The sequence below is a fragment of the Anas acuta genome, chromosome 6 (genome assembly GCF_963932015.1).
Source record: "Anas acuta chromosome 6, bAnaAcu1.1, whole genome shotgun sequence".
Taxonomy (NCBI): domain Eukaryota; kingdom Metazoa; phylum Chordata; class Aves; order Anseriformes; family Anatidae; genus Anas; species Anas acuta.
In genome coordinates this window covers 19,787,159-19,811,463 of record NC_088984.1, presented here as the reverse complement: position 1 = coordinate 19,811,463, position 24,305 = coordinate 19,787,159, and the positions used below count along the sequence as shown (strand labels likewise).

Below are 24,305 nucleotides of genomic sequence, written 5' to 3'. Positions count from 1 at the left end.
ACGCAACCACCGTACAGCTCTTGTAATATTAGTTGCAATCATCTGATTGAGGCAAAGCCAGTGGGTGCTTGACAAAGGAAGCAACAACCCCTCTTACTCCTGCTGTTCACAAATAAAGCATGCTTTGAAAAAGGAAAATGTTCTCCCTAATGTTTTGTTCAGTTCCATCAAGCATTGTTATCTGTGTATTGTTTGACCGTATGTGATTTAAACATCAACTGGGACTGACTTTCCCTGCCAGACCATTCAGCAACACGTAGTTTCTTACTGTTGGTGTGATACTTGTGCCTCCTGTGCTCTTTACAAGAATCAGCATGCTTTTTGTAGGATGTTACCCTAATCATGATGAATGAGCAGGAACACATATGAACCTGTAGAAAGTTTGGCATATTCAACTTTAATGGTGTTTTTCTTTTCATTGCACAGTGGGAACAAAAGCCTGGTAAGCAGGGACTGACCTGAAACAACAGAAAGAAATAACATTGGATAAAGCACTCTTCCCCGCCCCCTCTGCCCTTAACACTAAATCATGTTAACTCTGTGAGTTATGTTCTTGATTGACACAGATGTGTCCAAAGGGAAAGGTGTGATGGCTCCCAAACTATATGAAATGCATTTAAGAGGTGGGTGTGACTTGATAAGAGAGCACATCATTTTAAGTTTTTATCTTGGGAATTGTTTGTGGAGTATGGGACAGAAGCTTTGGGGTAGAGACTTCTTTGCATTTGAGAGATGTGTAAACTGACTTCCTTATAGAAAGATGTGCATGTGGGGAAAGCACTGAAAAAGGGTTGAACAAAAAATTAAGTTCATTTTAAATGCTATGTTCTTGCACTGGACATGGTTTTATACTTCTGTTATATTAAGTCTGTGTTCCTTTTCTGTCCTTTTTCAGGTAGCGGTGCTACAGCAGTTGTACAGGCTGCGCTATGCAAACCCAGGCAAGAACGTGTAGCAATAAAGAGGATCAACTTAGAAAAATGCCAAACCAGTATGGATGAGTTACTTGTAAGTAAATCAAAGGGAGAAATATCTACAGGGAGATGCTCCTCTGTTTTCATTTCAGTTTTTGCTTGGTCGGAGTGAGGGCAAAATTTTGTAGAGGATAATAGAAAAGGACCAGAAAATAACCTGAAAGAGGCGTGCCCTTTCTCTAAAATAAATTGTACTTATGTATGTTTTCTAACGCCACAAAAACAAGTACAAATTTGAATCATTTGGGATAAACCAACTGTTGGGAACTGTGGGAAGAACCTTTCCCCTTGCATTCTGGAGATGTGATTTTCAAGAGATTACTGTCTGGTTATCTCTTGTTCCTTAACACTGGAGAAAGATATTTTTTTCCTTTGGTTAAACAATGATCAAAAATGTGCAGGTAAAATTTAGAAGGGTTTCTTAACGTCTAAAGCACCAAAAGTGGAAAAATGTAGTTGATGGAGTATTTTATGCTGTCTTCTGTGGGGAAAACTAAAAATGGCTACACTACCAGCTACACAAGGAAACTCTTGTTACAGCTAATAACACACATTTATCCGACAGGCCATAACAAACCATTTGAGGAATGCTATTTGTTTGGGTCACTGATCAGAGGAGGGAGGTACCTATAAGATGCCCTTTGTAAAAGGGACTGAAAGAGTTCTTCCTCCGCACTGGTTATGGTAATCCAAAGTCACAAAACTTGTTCATAAAGCAAACAGGCACTGTTGCTTTCTATTGCTCCTGGTCAGGTGCTTACAAGATAATTGCTTATTTATGTATAGGCAGCATAACAAGAACTGAAGGACAGAACCATTCTAAAAGTGAGAACACTTTCTTCTGTTCCACAGGTTATACTACTGCCTAGAGACTGTGGGCTTTTTCTAATGCAGAAATTCCTGCCTCTGAAGGAAATGATCTCCTCAGCAGGGAATTGCCAGTGCAAAAGATATCTTGAATTTGATACAGAGGGTATGGTCCATCCAGTTTTCTTCAGATAAAATGGCTTCTTTGCAGTGGAGGACCCAAAATGCTCTTCCCCTGGTGATCGATGGCATTTGCCTTCAGTTTGTGCAACAGTTTGTATGGGATGTTGTTGTGTTCTTAAAGAAGATTGGGGTAGTGAGAACACTTCTCTAAAACTAAAAATACTAATTAATATATTTAAAATGGTCAAACATTCATCTTATTCATCAGAATTTGAACTAATAATGGGAATTAAAAATTAAAGTCACAACAGATCAAAAAACCCACAAACTACAAAATGGCCAAAACTCTGCAAGAGATGCCCAGATTGTGTAGACAGATGACTACAGTTACTTACCAAATTGTATATAGTTACCTTGGCAAGTACTTGATTGTCCTTACTGTTGAGATGCCTCCACTGTCTGATACATGAGGCAATAGCTTTTGAATTTCTTGTCCCATATTGCTTTCCTTTGGTACAGACAACTGTCCATACCATCTTTATTATTATTTTTTTTAATATAAGTTAGTTTCTGCTTTTCTGTGCTAAGATTTTTTCTTTTATTTGTTAACCTGTTTTGAGCTTAACATAAATTCAGTCTTTCTCAATTCCTGGTTAGAAGGTTAGGGAAAAAAGGCCATATGACTTCTTTTATACTTCTATATATTTCTACACACATGTGCATGCCTAAACATTCAAAATTATTTTTTCAGTGAAAGTATACTTATTCTGACTCTGTAATAAAGACTTAAAAATTGCTTTTAAAAGAAAGATGCTACTCTGGAGAAGGAAACCATTTGCCTTCGCAACTCTTGTTACACCTATGCTAACATTTTTGTTTCCCTTGATTAAATATTTAAAATGTTCTGTTTTGTTGTTAACATTTTTGAGTCTGCTCAATTTTCAATCACTTGCTCTGATCAGTTTCTGTTAGTGTGGGGATACTTTAAAACTGCCCTCTGAACATGCTGTTTTGGAAAAATCCTGCTGATAAGTTTCTATGGATGGTGTGCAAAGGCCTCCCTCACATTCTCAGCTATGTGGCCTTCAGCGAAGTAGAAATTGCAGCAAGCTTGATGTCCACATAAACAGACTTAAGATTCGGGCCAGTGTCAATTAAAATAGAAAAGCAGTGGGGGAGGGGTTTAAATAATACTAACGTTACACACAAACTGCCCAACTCCTGAAATTCAATACTTGGTTTCCTGCAGAGTCCTGTGCTCTCACTGTTGTGTGCTAAACGTAACTTAACCTCAGAAGCCAAGAAGTTCCTGTCCTTAGTATTGTTCTGACAGAATATATTCTTCCATCCCTTTAGCTCGTCTTAAAAAAAAAAACACAAACAAGCACCCCCCTAAAAAACAAACAAACACAAAAAAACCCTGCCAAACAATAAAAATAAAACAACAAAAAAAGCCCTCTGTAGAATGGCTTACTCTCAGCACTCTAGGAAAGATGAGAGTCTGGATAGCATGAAAATGCTGTTTTGTACTGCTTGTATGTTCATTATAGCAGTAAGCCTGCTGTGTGTTGTGTACTGGCTTTTAGATAGTAGCTAAGCTGTGCATATCATGAAGGGTAGCTTCTGAATCCATTACAAGGCTTAGCTGCTACAGTGGAGTACTGTCAGATCAATATGGAACTTGCGAAGCTGTACAATAAAAGTGAAATGAAGCCTTCTACCTAAAGGCCCTGACAGAGCCGTTTCCAGGTAACTGTCTCTTTCACCAAGAAATTTGAGTACATTTTTCTAGAATGTTTGAAGTTCTGGTCTGATAGTCCTTTGAGGTAGGCTGTGTGGAGGAGCCCCTCACACAGTATGTCCAGTTCCTCAAAGTGGTTGTGTCCCATGTGCCTGTGTCCCTCAGGAAACACCCACAGAACGGTCACCTGCCGGCTTACTTGGAGCTGAACCCAGGTCCTGTGAATGCTGCAGCTTAGCACTGAAAGTAGTTGTCTTGCAGTTGTTTATTGCTGCGTCACCCACCTGCCCTTAGGCTGACATATTTTCGTGCAGCTGATCAGTGAAACTGGATCAGAAATAACCTGGCTGAAAATAAGTTAGCTTTTAACCTGGACATGTTTGCTGATGCAGTTCACACACACCACAGGGGAGGGAGAAGCAGGGGGATGAGGGCAAGACTTGAAATTTTAAATGCCACTATGGCTTTGGTGCTGCCAAATGTCTAAAGTGATGTGAATATGAAGACAGCTTCTGAGCATTCACCTGGATGCTATGCTACAAATTCTTCCTTAGACTGTATATTTTAATTGTTTCTTACCTGTGTGTCATGGGCCTCAGCCAAATTAGTGAAGTTTATAGAGGCTTACTGCATGGGATAAGGGCTATTCAGAATTAAACATCTGAAATTAACATTTTCCCTATTAAAAGTTATTCCCTTATTTCTCATGGTGTGATTTCTACTTTGTTTTGTAAAGACTTGTTTGGAAGAAATCACCAAAGCTGAGACACAAGATACCTTTGGCCATGGTTACTGTGATAGCTCAGTTTTTGCCACCAGTTGTTGCAGACAGCCAAAACATTTGAAGCATTTTTGGGTTAAATTGGGAAGCTTATTATAGATGATTATTTATACTTCTGCAGTTTTCATGCACTAATAAAACAGTTAAGATGTGTTTTCGTCCAGTAGTGGCAAGCAGACTTCATGAGCAATCATTATATTACCAGCATAGGAAAGCAATAAGCCAGTAGAAGGTATGAAATAGTCACGGAATGGGAGAGTTAAGGTAAGAATTTGGTATGCATAGTTGAATTAAGAACCTGAGGCAGAGACAATGATTTGGCTTTGCTTTAAGATCTACTGGAAAAGGAAAATGTGCCCCACATAGATTTCTTCTCTTTTGTTTGCTGCCTATTGAATCCCAGAAAACAAACAAAAATTCACCCAAAACACGGTGTTGCAATTTGCTCAGTTAGGCTCATTGCGTGGTTATGCAGACGTTCATCTTTCTGTGGTTCAGGGCTGAGAAGTTATCTGGGGAGGAGGACTTGACAACATTACTAGCTGAAATGTATGGCAGACTACAGCCTGACTTAATTGCCAACAGGCATGAGATTAAATCAGTTTTTAATAGCATAATTAACATTTTATTGTAAAGAGATTGTGATCTTGAACACTGCCTTCCCTTCCTCCCCCCAAAGTCTATAAAATTGTCGCTGAAATGAGGCTGAAAGTTGAAAACTGCCTCTGTGGTAGCTGTAATCCAGCTAATTGGGACTGCCATAGTGCCTGCCTTGAGTGAGTACTGGTGAATCGGTGTAGCATGGGTCCACCAGAAAGCAGTGGGTTTTCGGGGATGGATTGGCTCCTGGAATGGCTCTCCCTCCAGGAGCACATCTGGTGTCAGGGATGGTTCAGGGCTGTGTGGCCAGAGGCAGAGAGGAAGAAGGAGGTAGGGCTGTTGGAGCTTAAGCTGCTGTGATGCCAAACACTCAAATACAAAGGAGGTTTAAAGGCATTGGGGTTTGGCAGAACAACAAGAACAGCCAGAAAGGTGTAACAGAACGGTTAAGTGACAGATTAACTAGAGAAGGGCTCTCTACTTGAAAAGAAGAGACAAGGTTGTCATTCTTTATGTGTACAGCTGTATTGTAGATTGTGTTACTTGGTAATGCTGCATCATCATGCATCTGTTGGTGATTGTGTGCTCCTTTGCTCAATTGTTTCCTCAGGCTTTCAGTCAGTAACATTGCTTTTTCCTATTCTACTGCTGTTTGCTTACATGACTGTGGTCCATCTGTCCACCTCACAGTAAATAGAGCCAGTGTAGATGTGTATTTTGTCCTACCACTTCCTTCCTTCTTTCCCTCCTGCTCCCATTGTATTTTCATATCCCTTTTGAACAGGAAAGGCAATAGGTTTTAATCTCTCCTTGTGTTCTGCTGTCCAGTCTATTCCCACACCTTCAGCTCTTGGAGTGGGCTTATTCTTCACTGCTCATTCTGGGACTTTAAACATAATTTCTCAGCTGATATCAGAAGAAAACTGATGCAGTTATGCCTGTATCTCCTGGCCAAGCATCCTTCATGTTCTTTGCAATAATGTATTGTCTTGAATGTAGATCTATAGGTAAAATTGAAACGTTTTCATGCCTTGAGGCATATTCTTTGCATATTTCAGTTTTGTTACAGTATTTCACTTTGGAATTAAACTTGCACTTTACACAAGCAGAACTGATAGCTGGCCATGTTATGTTGGACTTTGTATTTCTTACAGAAAGAAATTCAAGCAATGAGTCAATGCAATCACCCCAATGTGGTGACCTATTACACATCTTTTGTGGTGAAGGATGAGCTTTGGCTGGTTATGAAGCTGTTAAGTGGGGGTAAGTTACTGGTTTTACTTGTTTAGCTGCAAGGAAATTGCATGAATTTTCTAATGTGTGGTCTGTGAGTTAATTGACCTAAACCAAGTAAGGAGAAGGCAAGAGAGACGTTATAGGATGAATCTTGAGGACCTAGACATGCTAAATGTTATAACAGCAATGTACAAGCTTAAAAAGTCTACATATCTATATCGATAATACATACTAGAAATTACTGAAATAAATTATGTTAATCTAATTGCTGTTATTTTTTATTCTAAATCACTATGTTAAAGTTTGCTAAGGCTGTGTAGGGGAAATTAATGATGAGAATTAAGTGATACCTGTCAATGTGGCCTTTTTTTGAGTTACAAATCCCTTCTATTTTTGTAAAGATTTTTTATTTGGTATTTCTCATTTCTTATCCAAGGAATATTCTTCCCTAGGACAGGTCTTATAAATATCACATCCTTTTTGTTGCTTAAGCTAACTGAACACCCTTTACAGTTATTCTGGTGATAGTTAATGGTACAGAAATGGTATGTGGTTCTGGAAGAAGAAAAGGATTAAATTGAATAGGCTTTTGGCTTAGACAAGTGAGGCCCTGATGTACTGTGAAGTGTTGAAAAATACTTGGACAGGAAGAAGATACTTAAATTAAATTCCTTGAGATTAGTAATAACTGAAGTTCAGTGTCAAACCGCAAGTCACTAGGAATGTAGTCATCATTTGTGTGCAAAGAATATCTCCTAGTCTTGCAGCTGCATGTTTACATCATAAACTCCTGAACTATAATTTAAGGTGGGTAATAAAAACATGTTTGGTGTGCTTGTTGTCTAAATCTGGATTAGTCTTGAATTTTTAGTTTACCAAGTGGGTCTTCCTAATGGATCATTGTTACGGTATGCTTGATAAAATCCATTCCTTTGTTTCTCATTTGAATGAGGTAATAGTTTGCTTTATTCTGAGAGCTCATTAGCTGAAGATATAAATTGCAGTAACAAGGGAAGAATGACGAAATAACTTTCAAGAATACAATATGATAACGCTGTATATATTTTTTCTTTTTTTCTTTCTTCCCTGGATCTATAATATAGGTTCAATGCTTGATATAATAAAGTATATTGTCAATAGAGGTGAGCACAAAAATGGTGTCCTTGAAGAACCCATAATAGCAACAATTCTTAAAGAAGTTTTGGAAGGTTTAGACTATCTACACAGGAATGGACAAATTCACAGGTAGGAGCATGTATACAGTGAAAGCATTTTCTAAGTTGCTGTGTAGGGTGTTGATACTGGTCAGCTGCAGTTGCTTTGTTAAGCAAATTGTATTGCCTATTTCACATACTGTAAATGTGATCAGTAATTTTTAAATCAGATTGCTCAGGCAGATGCTGTAATCTTCACTGTGGTTTGTCACTTTGTACTTGTTTAGTCTTTATTCTGTCTGTCCCTTTTATAGCCAAGATAGGCCTGTGCTGCACTAAGTCTGCCAAAACTGTGGTCTATACTTCTGTAACTGCTGGTACTCCTTATATTTAATCTGACTTTAGTTTGCAGTGTGGTCTGTGGCTTATACATGTGTTTGTGTTTGTATTGCACAGTAAACACATTATCTTAGGCACTTGGGCACTGCTGCATAAATGTGGAATGTATTTCTTCCTGATAATTAGTAGTGTCTAATACAATTCTACAGATGTCTCTATATGACTATACATAAAGCCAAGTCTGATATTATGGATCTGCATCTTGATGTATACGTATCTGTGATTATTATGTTCTGTATGTTCTCTATGCTGGCTACCTTGGTATAAATTGTGTAGACCCCCCAGTGAGGTCTATACATACCTGTTGTAGTGATCAGGAGGTTGCTTCCACTGTTTGGAAATGGGAAGTGCTGTACTTTGACCTCCCTAATTAATTTTACTGAGGTGAATTTGCCTTTTAAGAAAGATGCCAAGAAGGGGCCCTGTTTCTAGCACTGGTCTTTATGATAGAGTGTTATCACAAAAAATTCAGTGTAGACAGAACTGATAATGGTGGTGGCAGGGATATAACACAGTAATGGCTCTTTCTGTGTACTACTAACGTCTCATCTTAGAAATGAACTGCCTTTGATGTAAATCAAGAACTGTTTCCTCGTTTTGCAGAGAGGAAATTGAGATAAATGGAGAAATAAAGAACAGTTAACTTGACTTCTGGTCTGGAATTCCAAAGATCTGACACAAAACTTAATTTGTAGTCTTCTATTACACTGATACGGCTGCAGATGGAACATTCATTAGCTTTTAGGGATAACAGGACCCTTTCAGGTCAGATTTGGGAATTCCCCTTTTATCTTTTTAAAGGAGCTTAAGGATAAAGCTCCTTATTACACATAAGATTTCTCCTTATAATACCTAATTTATAAACAGTAATACACAGAAGTCCTGTTCAAAAGAATACAATGTGCATTCCTTTTCTCTATGTATGTTGCAGGTGAAAGCTGTGGTTTGGGGAACACTGTATTAAGCAGTATTTTCCTGTTGGAAATGTTTCAAAAATGAAGGGATTTTGTTGTTCTAGTGTACTCTCCTTTATGTATAAGGAAGCAGGTTATGTTAGTTTTCAACAACAAAGTGTTAATTTCTTTCAGTAAATCCTGGAAAGGTTTGCTGAAATTGTTAATGTTTATGGCATTTTCTGTATGAAAGATTTATCTATCTTTTGCATTAAGAATGGGATGTACATTTCTATTTTAGAAAGTATTTTTTAAATGTTATCTATGAGTAGTGTGTTACATGGATAGGTAGTTGACATTTAAGTGCGCATATTTTTGACAGATTCAGTTTCAAGTAACTTTTAATCCAAGTACACTATAAAAACACGGTTACTATTTCAGAGCTTTAATAACTTAATTGGGTAGAAATCTGCACTATATTTACCATTCGATCTTTCAGGAGATCAAAGAAGACAACTTTTTTCACTTTTTTTATTAGTGGTGCATTTCAATGTGAGAAATTGTTAACTCTTGCCATAAAGCTCTGAAACCATTTGTGAAGTTACATCTATAAAAGGAGGTAAAACAGTTGGACCTAAATATTTATTCTAAAAATGTATCCTTGAATTCTACTCAACTTATGCCAAGGCCAATTTGTGTGGCTGTACACAAAGATAAAGCTTGAGTTTATTCTGCACTATGTTTTATTGTAATACTTCAATTCTTCTTTCTGCCTTTTAAATTGTCAAATACCATCTTGTGAAACTATGTAATATGAAGATGTGCTTTTTTTTCTTCATAAAATGTAAGTTAATGTATTTTCTTACGTCTTACATAAAAGTAACTTCTTATTTGTATGTTATAGAGATTTGAAGGCTGGCAACATTCTTCTGGGTGAAGATGGCTCTGTACAAATAGCAGGTAATGGCAGTGATTAAAAAAAAAAGTAATGGCTAAATAAAAGAACAAGGAATATGAGGCTTGCTGAAGGACAATAGATAAGAGTTTTCCTATTGGCTTTTAACTGGAGAGTTGTAGCTGTAGGTGGTCCAGTTTTAGGATGTTTGGTTAATGATACATGACTTTAAAATTTACTCAGTATTTTTGTGTCAAAAGGCTGATATTCTTCCTTGTAAAATGTTTTTGCCTTGACAAAGTAAAATCTCCTTTCATCTTTGAAGAATAGGTACCTGATTTGTAACGTGGATTTTACCTTCTGGCTTCTTATTTGCAAAAAGTACTTTTAGGTCTTCCCCTTGTGACTGCTCGTTATTCTGCACCCCAAGTTTCTCTTATGAAAGAGAGTTGACTTTTATGAGTTGACTTCACTTCTACTGTATGAAACCTTTGCTTTGTTACTGGTAGTTCAAGTGGTTATATCTTTTTTTTTTTTTCCTATTCCCCAGATTTTGGTGTTAGTGCTTTTTTAGCTACAGGAGGCGATGTGACTCGTAACAAAGTAAGGAAAACATTTGTTGGTACTCCATGTTGGATGGCCCCTGAAGTGATGGAGCAGGTATTACAAACGTTTAAAAATAAAAATAAAATATTTAATTTTTATATCTTGAGAAATCACTACCTTGTTTTTTCTTGCTCTATTCCAGGTGCGAGGTTATGACTTCAAGGCTGATATGTGGAGTTTTGGGATAACAGCCATTGAGTTAGCAACAGGAGCAGCACCTTATCACAAATATCCTCCTATGAAAGTAACTGTCACTTTATATTAGTGCCAAAGGGTTCTAGAAATCAGTTTGTTCTGTCTTTAAACTTCTTTGGTTATTGCAATTTTTTTTTTTCTATTGACAAATGGCTACAGGTAGAGCAACTTTGTGGATGCTGAATGTGGGTGGTGGTGGTGATGGTGTGTAGGCAGCTGTGTGAGAGCATTGACGTGCAAGGCACAGACCTATGAAACTGGGCTTTTGGGCCTTTCTTACTAGCATTTAAGATGGGTTGCTTCATTCACTTTTGAGGAAATAAAAAGAATAAACACGACACTTCTGTTGAAGGTAGAAAAGTATGTAGTACATTCTTTGTGATTTCTTCTGTCTTTCTGATTATGTTTTTGTGCCTATTGGCTTTTCAAATAGGGTGATGTAGAGGTTTTCTGAAAAAGTGTCTCCTCAATTTGGACATTTTTTAAGTGATTTAACACTTAAGAAGTGTTAAGACTTTACTGTATCCCTCTTGAGAGAGAATAGTGCTGGGTCACTATTTCTGATAAAATAATGGAAGTAACAGAGTTTTCTGGAAATGAGTTTTGTGCCTCCTCTTGAAGAAGAGTGTAGCCTATTAGGGAAGCGTGCTGGGAGAAAGGGGGGAAGCTTGTGGCTGATGTTTATTTTTCCTAGAGTAGTTAAAAAAATTAAAAGTTCACAACTAGGAAGATACACCATCCTATATAGTGTTAAGATGCTTAAATTTATAGCAACTGTTGTACACAGTAGTATTTCTGAAAAGGTGTAGAATGGTGTCTAACATAGCTGATAAAGGAATAATTGTTTTTTTATTATTTTTATAACATCCTAGAAAAATATATTTCATTATTCAGGCATGAGATCTGCATTTATGTCTGAAATACTGTAAATGTTGCAGTGTTGCACCACAGTGTTTTGTATTTTTTTGATCTGTGCAGTAGAAATGTCAATTGCAGCAACCTTGCTTACTATTCCTCTTTTTCTGTTTCACTCGTATGTGTTCACATTATTCTCACAAGTCCACACTGCAGGGATGCAACACCTGGGCACAACATTTTAAGTATTCTGACCACTTGTTCTCATCTATTTGGGGAATTTTAAAGTGGTGTATATATCCTTTATTTTTAATGTATTTTTTTATCAGTTACACCGTTTGTTGTTCTGAGGACTGTATAGAAATGCTGTTGTGATGGTCAGCACTACTTTGTTTTAGTAGTAAATCAAGATATCTAAATATCTGAAGAATATTTATTCTTTTAATTTCTGCATGTTTTGAATTGGTTTTGCTTACAGTACCTTTTCCTGGGTTTTACTGTAGGTGTTAATGCTGACATTGCAAAATGATCCTCCTACTTTAGAGACAGGTGTAGAGGACAAAGAGATGATGAAAAAGTATGGCAAATCCTTTAGAAAATTGATTTCATTATGCCTTCAAAAAGATCCTTCCAAAAGGTAAGTCATTATTTCCACACACCGTGGAATTACATTTTTTAAATGTACAGACTATTTAGGGTTCCAGTATTTAAACATCATTTTTAAGCATATGATTTGAGTTTTGTAATACTAACCTTCAGTATCTTCATATGGGGAGAAGAAATTGCCTCTGAATTGTCACTTATGCTTTATTCTATCTTTTTAACCTAATTTGATTATATTTAAATACGCTGTTCTCATCAAACAAAATTCTTGCTGTATATCTTAATTTCTCATTGGAGGCAAGATATAAATTTTTGTTTTCCATAATCTAACAAGACTGTTCAAGTTGATCAAACAGAGCTATTGATACCCAAACACTATGACCTCTTGGCCTTTACAATAATAATTAAAAAAAAAAAAGTCTTGAGCTTTGTATTGTCTTTTAACTTTAATATCTCCAGAGAAAATTACTTATTAAGAGATATTTTTGTAATCTGAAGTGGGATGCTCTGAGCTTGTTCAGAGATCCTTGTATTACTGTAGGCGATTCTCTTTGTGTTTTGATTCTTCTTGCTGTATTTTTTGAATGGGGTAGCCAAGATGATGAAAATGTTAAACATTTATTTCAGAATTATTGCTGAAGTTTCCAGTTCCCAGAGCAATTCATTTATTTATTCTTTATTCGTTTTTATGCAGACCAAGTTTTGTAGGTGTCTTGCTGAAGAGGTGGAGGAGGCACATTCTAATTCACATTATTTCCTGAGGGTGTTCAATATAGCACTTTTCTAAAACATTCACAGCTGACATTTCTGGGGGGAAAAAAAAAAAAAGATTATGGTCTGAAAGAGCCATTCTGACTGAGTAGTGTGATTAGGTCTATTATGGTATGTTCTTCATTTGCTGATGTTCCACTAGCATTAAGTCCAAGGTATGAAGCAAGTCAAATTTCAAGGATAACAGCAATACTGGAAGTAACACTAGACATATATAATTAAGAAAAAAAAAAAAACCTGCATGTTAAGATATTTATTCTTGAAATCCTTTAAATTCTGCTGTGACTGAAAGGTCATTTCAGATTCCTCAGTTCCTTCCAGTTGGTGGTCTTAGTATCAAGTCCTAATACTTTAAGCTTAGCACTGCAATTTGCTGGCTGCTTATGGATCAGAATGAAGCGTTCTGGCAAATCAAGTATAATCTTTGTCCAGAGAAGTGGATGCTCCCTCTTTGGAAATGTTCAAGGTCATAAGCAACCTGATCTAGTGGAAGGTATCCCCTGTCCATGCCAGTGGCTTTGGAACTAGATGAACTTTAAAAGTCCCTTCCAACCCAAACCATTCTATGATTCTCTTCTCTGAAGTTTCTTTTAAGTGTCCTATGTTCAGCAATTTTCGGGGAAAGATTAAATGAATAGGAAAACACAAGTATAAAATTAAAATGGCTTTCCTCCTCTCCTTGAATATACAATGCTAAGAGTTACCTGATACCAGTGTTGAAACAGTAGTGTTCTAACACATACAGTATTTTCATGGTCTAGATTGATCTGAACTGAACAACTAGCCCAGCATATAGGTGATGAGATCTACATGCCAGTTACTCTTAACTTGATAGAGAGCGTCCTTATATTGTAGGGTTATTGGTACATTTTATTTCTTCACAGTTGGAAGTTAGTTTTGCATTAGAGATACTTCCATAGTCATTGTGTAGGAGACTGCTTTTTCTGGCAAATTCTGTGACTGGCATTGCACTGTTGTCTCTCAGGCCATGATGTTTTTCTTTTGGGCTTCTGTATATGAGTATTTCTCTCCTCAGTGAAAAGTATGTAGGTTACAGTCCTCGGCTGTAATTCACTCCTAAGTGTGTGTGGCTAACATGCCAAGAAAGCACTTTCAGATCTGTTCAGAAGTGTCTGGTATAAATAATGGTGGAGCAATGAACACTAGTTTGGATAAGACTTTACCAAGAATCTGGCTCTTTGAGAGAGAATAGTGCTGGGTCACAAAGATTTGTTTTAAAGTTTAAAGTTGATTTGAGATTGAACTTGAAAACTCAATGCAGAAACTGATTTTTAAAAGGTTCTCCTTCCATTTTGCCCTTCCAAGGTTTGTGTGAATTACAGCTAAGATTGGTGGTTTTCACAGTATCACCACTAAGAACTCCATTATTTTAGAGTCTGGTGCTTTGGAGTGGGAGAAAAATAAGTGCTCTGTGGAACTACTGTCTTATGTCTAAATTGAAAGCTTTTTGTTGATGACAGGAGTAGTTTCATTATTTCTAGCAGGAGCGAGCTGGGATACATTCCTGTTTTTCTTCACTTCCTCTTCAGATGTGTCCTCAGAGAAATTAACTAGTTCAGATTTTTTGTTCTTTTATTTTTCCATATGGAAACTTTCCACTGTCTTATCAAATCTAAGCTGTATCCACTCTATTGCTGTAATTCAAATGAAAAACCACAGCAGATGTTGCTTCTGTTCATTTGGAAATTATGAATCTCTGAGATTCCAGCTCCCCTAGATTTAGCCATATTGAAATCAGCATTGGGTAGGGGCCTCAGTTCCTAATAGAAAGAATTAAAACAAAACAACACCTTAAGGATTTTATTTCATCCCAAGAGATGCTTCTCTTTCTCTCCAGAGTCTGCTTCAGTACCACAATGTGGCTTTGTTTGGATGTGTAGCTTTATATCCCTGAAGCTAGGGGGACAAATCCCTTTATTGGAATCATTTCAGTAGCTGTAAGATTATGAAAATCTGTTGGAAACTTCAAAAATATAAACTTGAAGGTGATTGGAAAAAATAGACTTGAACAGAACTGCAAGTAAGCGTGAAATGTGTAGGTTTTGACCTTAAAACTATTGAATTGGTATTTGTTTAGTTGGGTGAAGCTCCTCATGGTTCTTTGTTTTTTGCATCAAATTAATAGTGTCAGTATTGTTTCTTGTGAATACCTGCTTGCATCACTGAAGAAAGAAGGCAATTAGCAAATATGATGTTACTGTTTGGAAAATGGAATTAACCTTTAATTGCTGTGGAGGAAAGTTTAGTTGCATTCATGGTGTCACTTGGGGAAGCATGTTTTACTTGACTTTTTCTTTTTTGTCCTTTTGTATTAAGGGTAAAATATATTTGCATTGAAAGAAAGAAAAATGTACAACTTAGTGATTTTTTGTGTGGTGGTGGTGGTTTTTTTTTTTGTATCTTTGCCATAGGGAAACATTTTTTTCATGTGTGGTAAGTATGTATGAATTAATTCAGTAGTTATTGCCATTCATTTCCCCATTCATACAGTACTAATTCAAAAGTATTAGAGACGTACCATTTAACTAACGTCCTGTACTGTATTCACTGAGAGGGGTCTTTGTTTTCTGTTCTAATTTATTATTGATCTTTCAGGCCCACAGCAGCAGAACTTTTAAAATGCAAATTTTTCCAGAAAGCCAAGGTAAAATGTTTAACCCTACAAGTAAATTTTGCTCTGCCTTAAAATCTACATGATTTTTCTTCTTCCCATGTATTGGTTTTTAACTTATGAAATGTTGGTTTTGCAGAATAGAGAATATCTGATTGAAAAGCTTCTCACTAGAACACCTAATATAGCACAAAGAGCAAAAAAGGTGAGTGTATTCACCTCTTTCTTGACTTGTATGCAAGGAAAGGCGGGGACTGTTTAATTCTCTTAAATTTTAATTGACTTGACTGAGCTGTTCTCTTATGCACTCCTTTATAGCCTTCTCAGGGTAGCCTTTGGGCATTTTGACTTTCTTGCTGGCCTTGTCAAAGTGATGCATGGTACATATCATTGTATGTGATATGATTATTTTTCCCCAGTCCCTTTTGGAAACTTATAGGTGAAATGGTTGTGCAAATGAAAAGTGGCAGATCTGCATGCATATACATGTAGGTTCATAAGCTGCATAACTAACTTGTATCTTTGATTATCTAAGGAAAAGCTAAAGGTACTGAAGTAGTAATTACTGACGACTAGCTCATTCTCTGGGTTATTTTAAACATTGAGTATTTTAAATGTGTAGAAGTCAGGGTCAAACTCTACAAGAGGGCTCCTGAGTTACTTGGACCTATAAAACCTTATTCCAAAATGTATGGAGTTAAACCATTACCTTAATTATTAACAATATTATTGATATTATTAATTAATAGTAATTATTAATTATTATCTTGAACTAATTATTATTAGTTATCCCACTACTATGGCATATGCTGATATTTCTGTGGTATCTTTGGCACTTGTTTAAAGGAGTTTACCAGGTGAGGTTCAGCAGAACTAAAAAATTCTTAACAGGTAAATATTTTAAAACTTAAATAATGAAGCACGCTACTGTTCATAAGAGCTACTAGACAGGAATGAATGTAGACTCCTGCTTTGTAGTCTATGAGAAGTTAAACTTAATTCCAAACAAACTCACAATATAGGTTCAGTATGAGTAAGCTGCTCAGATTGCTAAACCTCTGCAGGTATCAAGACAAAGTGCTCAGTCTAACTTTCTCAAAGTCATCTTTCTGAGAAGATGTTTGAAGGAGGGTGTTTCCAGGAAAGAACTGTTGCAGCCTTTCGTGACACACCAGTTCCAGGGTTATTGGACATCTGTAGAACTTCTTACGTGTTCTTAGCAGTGAACTGAACTGATGCTTGTAACATTTTGTTGTCTTTGTGAATGTTTCATCTAATTGTTTCTATAGCTGGTGTTCTGTGATAGGAAGAGGCTGTCAGTGGGTTCAGTATAGTATGAGTTCTTTCTAATTCTTCTCTTAGGTAGAAGCAATTTGGGAAATCAGTGGCAACGGTTGGACTTTGAGAGGCTGGAAAACAAAGCTGGAAAGAGAGGGCTTCTTGTAGTGTAGGGGTAGTAGTAGCTTGTTGAGCTGTGCACTATCTGCAAAATGCAAAGTTCAGCTGTTTGGCCATGTGGTGGCAGCAATGCCCACATAAAAATTGCCCTAACTGGAGAGAGAAAAATAAGTAGAGAGAGCATTTTTTCATTTTCCTTCTTGGGCATTGTAGGAGTAATTTAGGCATGCTCTAGTACTAACTCTGTTTCCAACAGAGCATGGACCTCATAGAATTTCTCTCAGTTGAGTCCTCAGGTCAGCTATAGGAGCTGCATGTTAACTCATATATACCCATGTACATATACTGATTTTTTTAAGTTAGCATCTGGAATTGCAAAATGAATTCATAGTAGCTTCCCTTGTGCCATCAGCAACAGCTTGTTGAATGTTTTTTGTACAACTCTTCTTAATTTGGAGGAGAAGTGATTCTTAATAAGTAAAAGCTAAATGATGCTAGAGTAATAAATTATAGGCCTTTCAACTGCAGCATAAAATAATAAAAAAAAAAGGTTTTAGCTTGTGAAAATACTAAATTATTTACATTTTGCAATATTAAAATTCATTAGGAATTTAAAATTTAATTCACTTACAACTTTGCATGTAGCTGCTGTTTTAAGATACTATAAAATATAAATGTATTTTAATATTAAAACTGTATTTTTTTTTTTGTTTAAATAAAACAGCTTTAAGCAGAGTTTGGTTGCTCTAACATTCATGTAACATGTAAAATGTCTAAGAGGTCACCCTTGGAAAGAACAACCCTTGTAATGGAAAAAAGAATGTCTCTGGGTAAGAGATAGGAAGGAACTGGTGTCATCACTGTTTCAATTATCTTCTGTAGCACTGGGTAAGAAATGCCTGTAACTAATGATCTACAGTACCACTGTCGGTGCAGGTATTTGATCTGCCCTGTAGTAATTTATTTTTTCTTGCACTTACTGCACGTACAGTTACTTTGCTTTGTTGCTCAGAACTCCAGCCTCAATATAGTTTTAACTTTAAATTCTTTTCTCTTGACATAGTATTCTCATGTTTTGCTAATGTATTTACAACTTACATTTGGTGGCAGTTTTGACTAAATATGAATACAGGCCTGTTTGTGAAATCACCGGTACACATGGTCTTGTATGTGTGAGGAAAACATTCAAGCCTGTAAAGATGCTTCCTATTATAAAAACCAAATGGATAAGATTCAACAAGTCTTACAGCTTGGGTTGAAACTACTGTGTTGTAAACTACATTGTTGTGCATGTATTACCCATGTGCCTTTGTTCGTTTTTAATTGTGTTAATCTTGAAATGATGCCTCTTCTTGGTACTTCAGGTAATCAAGGATAACGTTAAAACACTTCTAGAATTGACTGGCCCAGGAGGAACGTATCTTGCCTGTTTATGTGCAGAACCTGCTTAAATGCATATCAGTACCGATCTACAAGAACAAGTGTTACGCTATGCAACTTGGCCATTTAGGGTTTTGTTAATGTTACTACTCAGTTGGGAGACCATTGCTGGTGTCTAGAAAAACTGGAGAAATGGCTGCTGTGAATACTCCAAACGCAGTGCGGTCTGACAAGCAGGGGACAGCTCTCCAAGGCCACACTTTTGTTGCTGATTGAAATGTGGGAGGCCTGACTGAAGCTTCTTGCTTGTTGGATGGTGTTATGGTAGAGAAGCCTGTCCTGTCCTGCTTAGATCAGGGCTGTGTTACACCCCTGTTAAGCTCTTGCTAAGCTGTTGTATAGATACATGTTTTAACACGTGTTGAAGTAGTTTTAGTTTTGGACTGAACTCTAAGTTTTATTTCATTTGTGACTGAAATTGCTGTATTGGAACAGAGGAGGTTAGAAGCAGCTTCCAGAATTCCACAGTCAGCTTTGAAATCTGGTCAAACTAAAAAATTAATTACTACTGTACGTACTCTGTATGCCCAAAGGGCATTTGTCAATTTTGTGATTTTTATAATCCTATTTCTTTAATTTTGAGAACCTCCTGCATAATTGCCACTTTTACAAAATGAACAGGGAAAAAGGTGTGCCTGAGTTACATTTAATATCTATCTGAACTGTTACTAGTTAAAAAAACAAAACAACAACAAAAAAAAACCACAATTCTGAGTAATTGGGCTTGAATTCTATTTTTCGGAAGGTGCTATTGCACTGCATTGTTAATAGAAGCTCTTTAAACCTTAGAGTTGTAAGTTAATGGGGAAAAAAATGACAGCATAAAGAGATGATTACTGTGAGTGATACCAGTTTTTATTAAAATTTCAGTAGAAATACCCTTACTGATGGGTTGAAATTCTAGGTCTGTGGTAGAGCTAATTAAGGGAAATGGATCCGAATGGCATGTTATCCTGTTAAAGAAATTAACAATCCTAGTAGGGAGAGCAGTATGATACGACCTAAGCAAGGCATCATTTGCAACATTTGCATGTTGCAGTGATGGATTTGATCTAATAGAAGCTCTTCACCAAGGGTTGGTGTTCATACAGCTGTGTTCCAGACCTTCTGTAAAGCAGAGAGCAACACTAATCTGAGCCCAGATTATTAATAAAAGCATATATTCATTGCTGTGATTCTTGACGCTTCAAAAAATGCTTACCTCATTATGGCTGATATATGAGGAGAATGGACAGATGCTGTCCTGGTATGATTTTTCTGGAAAACAGCAACTGAATGATAAGTATGTATTGGCAAGACTCTGTTGGGGAGGCCACTCCACCGCAGAGTATTAACTCCTCAGTTTACCCGTAGAACTGCTACAAATAAAAGCAAAAACAAAGAAAAAAACAGTGCAGCTATTTTTAATGATGTTGAATATTACTAAAAAAATAGAGGAGAAAAGGGCATTGTCTTTTTTGCAAGGTTTGTTTTCAAGATGTTGAAAGTAAAAATTAACAGAAACACTTCCCACGAAATGTGATTTTTTGGGGGTCAAATTTACATAATCGGAAAGTTATGCCTCCATTTGTGGTTGGTGGAATCGGAAAATGTTTTAAGAGGTGGACACTTACAGTTTCATCAGCTTTGTTTTAACACAAAACAAAAAGAAAAGACTGCGGTCAACATTTGTCCGTTACACTTAAATGCGGTTGTGCCATAAGATACGAAGAACTTCATATGATGTATATGGGTTCACCCATCTGTTCTTTCATAGAATGGTTTTGCCATTTGTAGAGAGTTCAGGAAGCTGGATTTTGTGCTCTTAAATGAAGCTAATCTGTTAGAGAACAGACAGGCTTTAAAAGGAACTATGGAATAGTTGTCTCTTTGAGTCTTTTATGCTTCAGATGGCTGTAAACTTTTTTATAATACATGTAACTTGTATTATTTTTTTTTTGGTGGCATTTAAAAGCTTACATGCAATTTATCTTAACCATTAAAAAGTAATCCGACTTTGTATTGGATAGTGTTTTCCAGTTCTTAAAACATCATAGTTCAACTTCAGAATTCATTTATGTAGTGAAATAGCCATCGTCATTCGTGAATGAGCAGATCGGTGCTGTTACTCCAATGTTGTGTTCGTAACCTCTTGACCCATTCAAAAATGTCTAGACCATGACTAACATGAAGTTGGTGAATAATGAGAACTTCTTTTGTTAGACCAGCAACTTAAATACTTAACATTTATCTAAGTTGTTGAAACTTAATACTGGAGGAGAGTTTCATTACCTTGAAATGCAAGTGTAGTATATCCTTAGAGACCCTGTTGAATGAGTTCTGGCTAAAGACTTGAGACAGCATAAAGAAACTGCATGATGCTGATGGTATATTCTTTGATCAGGAGGTCTTGTAATGGTATTCTTAAAGTTGTTGGGGAGAATGGGTCAAGCAGGACATCCTTGAGATTATGCTGCCCAGTGGTATTACACGGGAATTAATTTTAGCTGAAAAGTGCTTCTGGCTCGAGAAGTTAAAATGATGGAAAGAACTGGAAACTTCAAGGTTTTAATCAGAACAGGCAATTTAAGGCTCGCAGATTAGAAAGATGGACTGGAATAGTAATAGTGTGCAGGCAAAGTTCAACTTATGCTTAGCACTGAAGAGTAGCTCCAGGAGAAGATTGCTCACCTGCGCATGCACAGTTTGAATACAGTTAGGTAGTATGTAAAATGAAAAGTGAAAAAAGTCAACTGAATTACAAAGCTTGTGCATCTTAACTGCTGTGTGGGAGAGCCGCAGACAGCAGAGGGCAGCCGTATCTAACACAGTGCAAGTTCAGTCCTTGTAGTCAAGAAGGCTGTGGGAACGTTGCAAAGTTAGAAGCTCCTCTAGGTCTGCAATGTTCAATGCTAAAGCCTGGTAAAATGTGTGCTGTTTATGTCATACTAAAATATAAACACTGGAGTTTTAAATACTTGGATTTTATGAAAATTGTAGATTTATGCTCGTTATTTTCATGATCATTTATAACTTTTTTGAGAACTATACTCATTTTTTTTTGTTTTGAACAGCTTAATTCCTTTTAAGTGTCTTGAATAAGCTTGGGTCTCTTTAATACCTTCATTTTCCTCTCTCTGATTGCTCCCCTGTATTCAATGTGTAAACTGTGTGTGTAGGTAAGTGTTCCTGGCAATTTTCTTAATTCGTGGCCCTGCCTTCCTCTCTCAGTTTTTCTGTCACATTCATCATCTGAGCATGATACTGTTTGTGTTTGGCTTTGAAAACAAACCAGTATCATATGTATTTAAAGCAAATTCTTTTTTTTTTTAATATATTTTTTATTTTTTAATAAACATGTCTGTTCTTTGACTTGTGCCGTTTTATCCATTAAATAAAAGAGACACTATTCAAGAAGCAGTAGAGAGTTAAGGAAGTCCTATGCAATTTGAAATTATCCATCTCTTTCATGCATTGTTCTTTTGTGAAAAAAAAAAGAAAAAGTAATGATCTTGCATTTATTGACTTGAAATTTCCAGTGTAAATGATTCCAGTAGCGAGTAAAATTGGTAATTTAGAGATTTGAAAAAAATTTATGCGCTAAATGACTTAGGTGCCATTTCAGTTTTTGCAGTCCTTTGTGCTGTATTAAGGAAGAAATAAGTAGTTGTGAATTTGCATTAGTGTCTCACAGTTTTCCCTTATTGACTTGTCTCTCTGAAGGTAATTATATATGTTTCATAAACATGACATTGCACACTTCAAAGTAAACAGCTGTTTTGCAAGGGTGTGCTGGATAGCTGCTAATACATACTTTAATTCTAACAGAAGAAGTACAGTTAATTATTGAAGACAAATAATGTGGGATCAAAATTTGATTTTGAAAGCCTAATACCGAAGTAAATGAAACATTATGATCATAATTCTAATATGAAATTTTAAATGGGATAACAACTTCTATCAGTGTTTCCATGTTTTGTGGACACCAGTTACACTTGACTTGGAATTGAAAAATTCAGTTGGAATTAAAAGTTTATTGGATTTGAAGGATATCACAAGATTTCCTTTATCTTGTGAGATAATGTATATGTGAGAATGTTCACTGCTCATGCTTTTTCTGACTTAGGACATACAACCTGAAGTTCTGATGATGCTTTGTCTCCTCTGGCTAGGTCACCTTGGAATACTGAAATTCAAAACTTTCAGACTTGAGAGCACGGGAGATGTGTACACCAAATAACATGTTTGCTTCCCAGGAGCTTCTCTGTGTTCTTAATTCAAAAGGTTCTTTTCTCTTACATATGTAATATACCCACCAGAAATGCCTAAAGAAACTTCCCAGCAACAGCAAAACCTTCAGTCATCTGTGTCTTCTCAATCTGCTCTTTATGCAGAACCTAGATGTGGTTGTACAACATAGAGAAGCAATAACAATTAATGTGATGTAGAACATGAATTGTAACTTTGGTTAATTTTCAAGGTTCAGGACCAGCCTTACCTATCATTTTCTGCAGGTATGAATTGTAACCCTAGGAATGTTTCCATAATGTGGAGACGTGGGTGGCATAATAGAGAATTTGAAGCTACCTGTACAGTGAAAGATGTGATGCAGCAAACCTCCCCAGATCTTGCAAGGGGAAAGGACTTACATAGTCCTGAGTGATGGCTTGCACCTAACAGAATTTTAATTCAGAGATGAGAGTCCAAATTAGTGTCTGGCCCTGAAATAGCAGAATTATTGCAGAATTGGTTTCTATGTCAGGTTAAAATGCTTGCTGTCAAAACAGCGGCTTAGGCCTCCCTGCATTTAAAAAAACAAACAACAACACAACAACAACAAAAAATGTTCCTGCACATAAATATAAAACATTTAGAGTTCTGTCTAACTACTTTTGCAAGTAGGACAAAAAAAAAATCTAGAAAAGGTGCTTCCACATAAGGATTTGTATTGTGCAGAGAGGCTTAAGAGAAGGGAAAGCAAACATCAAAACAGCAATTTACTGTAGTATCTTAATACCTGATTCTTACAGAGCAGAAATATTTGGATGTTATTTTAATAAGGTAGTGGTACATTCCATTAATAATGATAATCTGCATAGATATTGGTGAGGGAAAAAATAACCCTTCCCAATTACATTTTGGGGTTTGGAGGATGTTTTGGCTTACGTCAGAGTTGAAATGAAACTTCCCAACATAATGAACTCTTATGAGTTCTTATGGGGAGTGTAATAACCAACAGCGAAGGGATTGGGGTATCCACAGGCCTTTAAGACTCAGTTGAATGGCGACTTCCTCCATCTCTTGAGGAAACATCATGATTATTGAACAGAGGATGACATATACACAGGGGAATTCAGGCTCTCTCCTGTACCTCAGATTCTTTTTGGAAAAATGTGATTACAGCGTAGATGTTCATATGCAAAATGAATGATGGTCTTTTGCATGAAAATATTTTGTAGAAAAGTGAATTCTCCAATATCTGCCTTTTACCCCAAGTGCTAAGCTGTGATTAAATTTAGAACTGTTTTAAGCAAAAGGTTTGTGCTCTGATTGGATAAATTTGATGGGAAGCTGATTTCCTTCATTGCATTGCAATGCAAATAGATGCATAGATGTGAGGATTTAAATTAGTTTATGTATCTTGGGAAACATTCAGGAAAGGTTTGAAAGAGGCCTGAAGGTAAAGTTTGTAAAACCTGATTGCTCAACAGGCTTAAGATGAGTATGGAGGGAACTGGTGTGTTTCTTAGAGAAATGCACAGAGTAAAATCTGCTAAAAAACAGAATTGTGTTCTGTAATGTCCTATTCCTCTTTTTTTCCTGTAAAGGTAACAGGAGCAAATGGCATGGTAAATTTCTTAGGTTGAATCTGTATGAGAGGTGAAGCTTTTGAGCCTTGTGATTTAAAAAAAAAAGAAGGGGGGGGGGGGGGAAGGGGGTATAAACAGAAAACCTACCTACCTCATCAATTACCAATTAATACTAGCACTTTAAAGAGCAATTCAGCCATCTTATCTTTAAGAAATTCTGGGGATCTGTAATAGTGGTGTCCTATCTCCTGCAAGAACCATTACACAGTTTTAGGGAAAGGTTGAAATGTACAGCATTGTTTAAGTGGTTCCTCCTTGCTTCTAGCAACAAATCAGAGTGCCTATATTTAATGTTTACGTTCCTCTTATTATGTTAAACGGCAACTGATGATCCAGTTACTTTTGAATCCATA

At 36.5% G+C, this 24,305-nt stretch overlaps 1 protein-coding gene across 9 annotated transcripts in view; it reads left to right on the top strand.

The window, feature by feature from the left end:
- The window catches only part of STK39 (serine/threonine kinase 39), a 127,308-nt gene that overhangs the window by 52,871 nt on the left and 50,132 nt on the right, over positions 1–24,305 (top strand). For 4 of the 9 annotated variants that reach the window (XM_068686760.1, XM_068686759.1, XM_068686758.1 and 1 more), the window contains exons 3-13: positions 427–442; positions 567–623; positions 896–1,008; positions 6,181–6,289; positions 7,366–7,507; positions 9,613–9,668; positions 10,154–10,263; positions 10,352–10,453; positions 11,763–11,896; positions 15,250–15,298; positions 15,405–15,470. In XM_068686760.1, the coding sequence (XP_068542861.1) occupies positions 427–442; positions 567–623; positions 896–1,008; positions 6,181–6,289; positions 7,366–7,507; positions 9,613–9,668; positions 10,154–10,263; positions 10,352–10,453; positions 11,763–11,896; positions 15,250–15,298; positions 15,405–15,470 (954 nt within the window). Of the gene's footprint in view, positions 1–426; positions 443–566; positions 624–895; positions 1,009–1,826; positions 1,948–6,180; positions 6,290–7,365; positions 7,508–9,612; positions 9,669–10,153; positions 10,264–10,351; positions 10,454–11,762; positions 11,897–15,249; positions 15,299–15,404; positions 15,471–16,329; positions 17,182–24,305 lie in introns of those variants that run through there. The other 5 variants (XM_068686764.1, XM_068686763.1, XM_068686761.1 and 2 more) reach the window with 3 other exon arrangements.